At 31.6% G+C, this 7656-nt stretch overlaps 2 protein-coding genes across 2 annotated transcripts; both read right to left on the minus strand.

Annotated features, from left to right (window-relative positions):
* Window positions 1-675: 675 nt before the first annotated feature.
* On the minus strand, window positions 676-4054 carry LOC100787097 (aspartate carbamoyltransferase 1, chloroplastic). The gene is made up of 6 exons (XM_003544746.5): window positions 3902-4054; window positions 2977-3511; window positions 2732-2871; window positions 1483-1656; window positions 1147-1383; window positions 676-1048 (listed from the first exon to the last, which is right to left on the minus strand). The coding sequence occupies exons 2-6, from the start codon at window positions 3491-3493 to the stop codon at window positions 941-943; spliced, it is 1176 nt and encodes a 391-aa protein (XP_003544794.1). The 5' UTR covers window positions 3494-3511; window positions 3902-4054; the 3' UTR covers window positions 676-940.
* A 2059-nt stretch (window positions 4055-6113) lies between these two features.
* Window positions 6114-6771, minus strand: LOC100790640 (LOB domain-containing protein 24). Its single transcript, XM_006595655.4, has 2 exons — window positions 6548-6771; window positions 6114-6395 (listed from the first exon to the last, which is right to left on the minus strand). The coding sequence occupies exons 1-2, from the start codon at window positions 6695-6697 to the stop codon at window positions 6114-6116; spliced, it is 432 nt and encodes a 143-aa protein (XP_006595718.1). The 5' UTR covers window positions 6698-6771.
* Window positions 6772-7656: the final 885 nt, after the last annotated feature.

The raw sequence follows: 7656 nt of genomic DNA on the forward strand, positions 1-7656 counted from the left end.
TCTTGATTATACGGCTAATTAAATATCCATCAATTTAGTTCCTATTTTATTAACATTCAAAGACTAATTTTAAAGATATTCGATTTGCAATTTCATGAAATTATTACGATAATAGCAACTCGCGCCCTAACATGGATTTCCATAAAGCTTTACCACGCACAAACACAATCATTTAGAACAAAAAATACCTTGCATCACGTATCCCAATCCCTACTTTGATATTAACATATGCGTAAGGCAACCAAGTCAAAAAGCAGCATAAGAATCATAAGTAAAACAAACAATTCTGCAGGATTTGGTCGTTCTCATAAAAGGATCATTCATACGAAGACTACTTCAATAGTCTGCAGAAATGGAAGCAGAGTTCAAACCTTAGTCTGAAGGAAGTTAAGACTTGCAGAGAAATGATTGTGCATTTCCTTCTAGAGTTTCAACTTTTACTCATTTTATATCAGTAGAATTAGATGGTGTAAGCAAAGTTGAATCCATAATTTGATGATATGCAGATTATTCCGTGGGACACATGAAGCATGGTCCTGTTTCTTGTTATGGATAACAAATTACCAAGGTTATGGATGTTAGAAACTTCCACGTTATAATAATTTAGATTGTTTATATTATAAGTTAGTGACTGTAGCTCGCACTGAAGTGGAAAAAACATGCATTTCAAGGAAATTTTACTCATGTAAAAAGAAAATTTTATTTCTCCCTCTCACTGTATTTGTGACGCCTAACTATGTTTGGAAACACAGTAGATACATGGGCAACCACGTCCATTTACCAGAAGATGCAGAAGCAATACCTACCAGCTCTGATCTAACTGTGAAATTACGTCAACATGATACCAAACATGCTAAAAGGCAAGGAAAGGAAACAAAGAAAACAACTGAAATTTTTTGACATTAGATCATCAGATTCACTTCGAAAAGTGAATGCATCCTTACCAACCAAGAAGCAATACCTTTAAGAGAGCCATCCTAATATATAGACCATTCTTTGCCTGCCTAAAGTAAGCAGCTCTTGGATCTCTATCAACTTCCACTGTGATCTGCATGAAGTTAAGGGGCCAATTTAGTTTATTTAATCTTAATGCTTGCATTCGTATCGGGAGAACATATATCACATGACATGGCAATATGTGCTTACCTCGTCAAGTCTTGGAAGTGGGTGCATAACCACAGCATGTTTTTGCATCGCATCTAGAACATCTTGATTTACAATATACTTGCCTCTTGCCTCCTCATAAAGTTCAATTTTCTCTCTAAATCTTTCTTTCTGAATGCGAGTTTGATAAACCACATCGCACTTAGAAGCAACTTCCAACAAATCAGCACTTTCTTCCCACTCTACTCCCTTTGATGTCAGATAGTCTTTTATGTCATCCTACGAAAAAACAAAAAAAAATCCATAACTCATTTTGTCCTGTAATTCCCAACATCTTATCCTGCTCATGAAACCATAATTAGTATTTGCAACAATTACCTTCATTTTAACCACGTTTGGAGAGACAAAATAAATTTTCACATCCTGATACTTGGCTAGTAAGTATGCAAGTGAGCGAACTGTTCTCCCATTAGCAAGGTCTCCCACAAGCCCAACTCTAATTCCGTCCAGTTTTCCTATCTCTCTTTCAATGGTATAAACATCTAGCAGTGCCTGAGCAGTTTGAAAAAGAAAGAGTTTTGAAACACAAAAATAATATCATCCAATTACCACCTAAACTATTATAAATATAGCAAAATACACAAACAATAAATAAAACATGGAAACTGGTGTAAATAAAACATGGAATCATCTTGTCAAGTGTAAATAAACTAGTAAAATATATAAGGTATGTACCTAAATAATAAAGTATACTCGAAGGAACCTTCAGATTGAAAAGTCCATAATATATTGTTACCATTGGTTAGGAAACTGGTGTGTACTCAAAGGAAGCTACCATTTCAATCCTTGATATCAAGCACTTCACTAGAAAAATGGAACTGTGCATTTAGATTTATACTTCAATTGGTTTTTGGCGCATTTTTGGTTAATTGAAAATAAATTTCTTTTCCCAAAGAAAGAGAAAGATACAATTTCTTGAGTCGAAGCCTTGAAGGTATGTCTCATAAAAGAATTCATTTTATATTCATAGGTCATTGTAAGCCCCTTCTACCCAATCAACTTCTCCTAAGAAATTATAAGGACAACTTGTGGTCCTTTCAGTTTCAAATACCACGAGACAGCATCAGCAGAATAAGGGAGTTTGTTTTAAAGTTTCTGTAGCAGTGTAATACACTTAAAAATTTGATTGGGAGTAGTGAGTCACGGAAACAAATTTGTTAAGTAGATTTTCCCTGTGTTTGGAAATACATTTGGCAGGGAACAAATCAGTTCAAATCAACAAATAATGCAAAAGCCACACAGTCAGTAGCTTCAATTCAGATCTCCAAAACCATGCCCATGAGGACCATGATGCCTTACCAGACACACATAGTTATTCTTCCACAAAATTGCTCAGCAGCAAAAGCTTATCTATCATAGTTCAATGCTAATTCATGGCTTTAACAAAAAGGTGGTAGATGCTACCAATGAAAATGAAATGGTGCAATCTCTGCAGTCAAAAAGTAGCTCAGGGCAATAGACTCCAGATTACTTTGAAAAATAAATCATCCTATGATAATATCTACTTGACATTCTATGTGAAGCATTAGAACTCTAATCTGTACTTATTGTGGCAAATTCCTCATACCTGGGTGGGATGCTGTCCAGGGCCATCCCCTGCATTGATTACAGGAATGCTAGCAGTTGTTGCTGCTCTTTTGGCAGCACCACTTTCAAAGTGCCTCATCACAATTATATCAGTGTAACCTTCAACCGTTCTTATAGTATCTGCAAGAAGTAAAGTTCTATGAAACTCCAATTTTAGATAGAATAACAATGAAAGAACCCACTAAGTACTAACAAAACTTTGCATTGTTAATTGAAAGGACATACCTTCAAGCGTCTCTCCTTTAGCAGCAGACGAAAACTCCCTTGCATTCTCAGTTGTGAGAACATCCCCACCTAATCTTTTCATGGCAGACTCAAATGAAAGCCTAGTTCTAGTGGATGGCTCATAAAACAAAGTAGCCATGAGGTAACCCTTTAGCATTTGGCTCCTTGATGACTTGCTTTCAATGCTCTCCATGCTCCTTGCAACTTCAAATATGGCATTGAGAGTCTCTCTGTCAAATTGCTGAGCCTCAATCACATCATGAAGGTGAAATTTTTGGCCCATAGAGAAGGAGGGTGCACTTTCAACTTGAAGGGCCCCCGCCCTCCACAGAATCTCATCACCTTTATGCGAAAGTTTAGATTTTTCAAAGACTCCTGAATGCCCAAATGGTGTTTTTGACTTTAAATGATTCCATGGCTGATTGAGCAAACAGCATGGAGAGGGTTTTGCAGCCACCTTGGGATGAGATACACCCACATGCATAGAGCAGGAGAATAGCAAAGAAGCAGCACTCATTGTGTTCTATTGGAGTGGCTACACAAGACAAAATGCTTATATGTTATTACAGAAGCGCACAAATAACCATTAATTGCATACTCAAGTTTCAAATCCTTCAACTCTCAATATAGGAAGCAAAAGGACATGCAAGTAACTTGAAAAAATATTGGAAAAAAAGAGATAACATTAATTAAGCTGGTTTGAATGGAATAACTTTTTCTATGCCAAGAAACAAGAGGAATCACTTGACTATAAAGGTATATGCTTTAAAAACCACGCTTCAGAATAGACGGCAGAAGAATCCGGACTAAAAAACTATTGAAGATGATAACACAAAAAAAAAAAAAAAAACAGAGGAAGTATGATGAATCCAACACAGATTTTCTAGAAAGAAATAACGAAAAGTTTAGAGAAGAAATAGAATACCGTGAAGGTTATTTGTGGGGAGTGAGTAGTTTTGTTTATTTTGAAGGCAGACAACGGCTACAAAACAGCGTTGCGACCGTGCAAGAAGGAACAATGTGTGTAGGCTATAAGAGGAGACGACCTGGTTTAAAAGTAAACCTTTGTTAGGAATTGCCACTCACTCCCGATTTTACTATTTACACCCCACGTGCTTTAAAAATGACATTATTCCAAAAGCACCCTTTTCATGGAAACATTATTCTGAAAAATTACACAACCAGATCATGTCTCCATTGCGTAAGAGGGAGCGCAACAAAACAAAAATAAAATTATCAAGGAAATCATGCTTTTATTATGTATTTTTTTACTCTCTTTTACTTAACAAAACTATGTTTATGTTCTGTGTTTTTTCTTTATAATTTTTTTGTTAATTAATTATAAATATAAGTTGTAATACAAACTATTATTTTTAAATTAAGATTAAATTAATTAAGAGACAACTTACCGTTTTTAATAGTAGTTAATATCATTTTTAAATCATATTTAATTTGATTACAATTACAAAGTATAATTTATATCATTATTAATTTAAATTTTAATAAAAAAGGTAATTCATATCACAATTAATTAAAAAAGGTAATATGCGTCATCATTAAGATAATTTGTATCATAATTAATTCAACCATTATTCTTTATTTAGATTTTCTTTTTAAAAAAGGATTAAAGTGGGAGAAAGGAAAAGGTGATAATAATCATTACTTAATTACAAATTATCATATATAACAATTTTTTTGAATTTTATAATAAATATTTCAACAAACTTTTAATTGCTTTGGTCAAAGATTATTTTTAATTGATCAGTGTAAATTTTTTTATCTTGTACATGTTTATTAAACTTCAAATAAATCTTTAAAATTTATAATAAAGAATAAATAATACATCCATCAAGAGTATAAAAAAGTTTTAAATTGTCCTTTAATCACATGTTATGATACGTTTATTACTTTTTATAGTAAATATCTTAAAATTATATTATAGATGATTTTAACTTTGGTTGATAATATAGGAACTAAACCCATTATACTCAAATTAAAAATGAGCCCGTGGTTTTAAAGACTTGTTTGTAATTTTTATATTAAAATACTATAATAAAATTTGCTCAAAGAATTGCTAACCATAATGCAGTTCTTTTAAAAGCAAAACAAAAAAAACCCATAATGTAGTTGTTCACTTGTTCAAACACTTCCTAAAAACACTAATATTATTGTTTTGGCTATTTTAAAAGAATTAAAAACATGCCATTTTTGTTTGTACAATAAAGTTCATAAAGCTTGCAAAATGTTTTGTTAGCGATATATGCTATTGAACACAACTTAAAAAATTGAATGCCTTATTAAGATATCAATCTCAAATAATGAAAGATTATAATATAGTGATTCATCCGATGTAACATCCTTTTGTATGCATGACATTGACTAAATAAAAATCTCTATACCTATGTTGAATATGAAAACGATCAAAACTAAACCAATTTGCAAAAGGAAATGACACCAACAAAACTAATTAACGAGTCTTATGTTGCACTGCTCATCTCCACTTGTACTATTGGTGCCATTAGTGTTTGAATGTGAACTCCCCATGACAGATGTTATAGCTGCCACAAGAGCTTCAGTGAAATTGGGGTATATATGCTGTGATAGCAGCAGTGGCTGCATTTAATGTGTTAGCAAATGATGAAGTTGTGTCCATTCCCTGAGACTCATGCAAGCCAGCAAGTCAAAAGAAATCATTGAGTAACTATATTTTATTTGGTTATATAATTTAATTTATATTTATGTTTTACATATTTGGTATTTAAATATCTCGCCAAAAGCATATGTGAGCATTTCGAATAAATATTTTAAAATTAAAATCTATGAGCATTTTATATGAGTATTTTGATTATTTAAAGAGTTACACACATCAATACTTTTTATTTTTGGATAAAGAAGACATGTTTTTGAATGCTTATGTTTAACATTGTGATTGTGTATAAGATGTAAAATAACAACAAATAAACAACGATATTATTCAATAATAAGTACTAAGAATCACTGAACTCTTTCAGCATTATTCTATGTTTTCCAACAAAAAAAATAAAAAAAGACTCCTAAAGCAATTGAGGTTTTGAAAATGGTTGGGATATCATAGTAAATATAAATCAAATGCTTTGTATCAATTGGAAATGGTAGTTTTAATTAAACCAAGGAACTTGACTTTCCCATTGAAATTCTGCTGTGCTACTGTTTTGTGCTGGAAAGACATTGAAGTTTGATTCAGCTTTTGCCTGTGGGACTTGAAGCTTTTGACAAGCAATTTGAGTTTGGACATGGGCAAGTGCAATTTCTGTACTGTTGATTTGTTCATATAATTTAGAGATAATCCCAGCACATCCATAAACAGGGTCTTGAATCCTACATTGTGCTTCAAAATACAAAGAATTTGCAGCTTGTTCCCGTAAGTATGATGGTATTTGCTGCAACATCAAAATGTACAAAGGTTGTTTAGTAACATAATCTTATTGACTTTGGATGACATATTCTAACTTTAATATTGATATTTTTTTTCCATATTATAGACTAACATTAACACATTGACGTCAAATATTGTTATCTATATTTAAAACACCTGAAGCATTTTTCCAACATTGCTGCCACCATAGATTCTGTGAACACGAGCAAATCTTTCAGGATCATTGGCAGGAAAATATGGAGAGAAAATGCAATCTGAAGGGCATCTTCTTCTTTGATTCTTGCAAGCTGCACACCTACCAGACATAGTGATATCAAATCTAAAAAAAAAGAAATGAAATCAAAGGAAAATATTTGGCATTCGAGAAAGATTTATTCTCTTCTATATTTTACTATTGTGAGAGGGAGGATATCTTGCATAAGATTTGATGTTTTAGTTGCCAAGAATATTTGTATAGTAGAATCATAACGGCTACTTTTTCAAAATATTACAATGCAAAAGGAAAGTTTTTAACTTAAAGTCTCAAAAGAGAAAGGACCATATGAATCAAGACACTTAGTCTATATCACATGAAAATTAAAGGAAACGAGTAATTTGTAACACACATATATAGAAGTAAGTAAATAAATATTTTTAATGTTTTTGTAAAATATAAACCAAATAACAAATTTGTGTCAGATAATTACTTTACTAATTTATTTTATTTTCATCTTGAATGGAAAAATAATTCTTGAATAACATTGTATTTTGATTTTGTACTTATTATATTTTTTAATCATCCATTCAAGTAAGTTAATTTTTTTATCCAAATATCTTAAAATATGTTACAAAAAAATTAAAACATAAGGACATATTAAATACATAAAAAATTTGAAAATAATTCATCATAATTAGTTGCTAAGTGCTTCTAAAATACAATAATTAGTTGGTCAGAAGAACTAAAAATAGACACCAAAACGACAAAAAATTAACTCCATAAAAACTAGTCATGATAAAACAAGTAACTAAAAAATAAGGAAAAATTATAGGAATTAAAACTCGAAACTTGAAATTCTATAATGAGAAAATATTATTTAACCCAATTTAGAATGTTGAGATTTATGTGAATCAAAAGTCAATATGGGAATGAAAAAAATAGCCCATTGCCTACTCTAAATAATAATATGAAAGAGTATTTTGGTACATATGTAGGGGAATTTTTACCAGATTAGAATCTGAGCTATCTCTGGATTTTATCGTAGAATATATAATGCTTGAAGTTCCCA

Source organism: Glycine max, chromosome 14 (genome assembly GCF_000004515.6).
Source record: "Glycine max cultivar Williams 82 chromosome 14, Glycine_max_v4.0, whole genome shotgun sequence".
In the NCBI taxonomy this organism is placed as follows: Eukaryota; Viridiplantae; Streptophyta; class Magnoliopsida; order Fabales; family Fabaceae; genus Glycine; species Glycine max.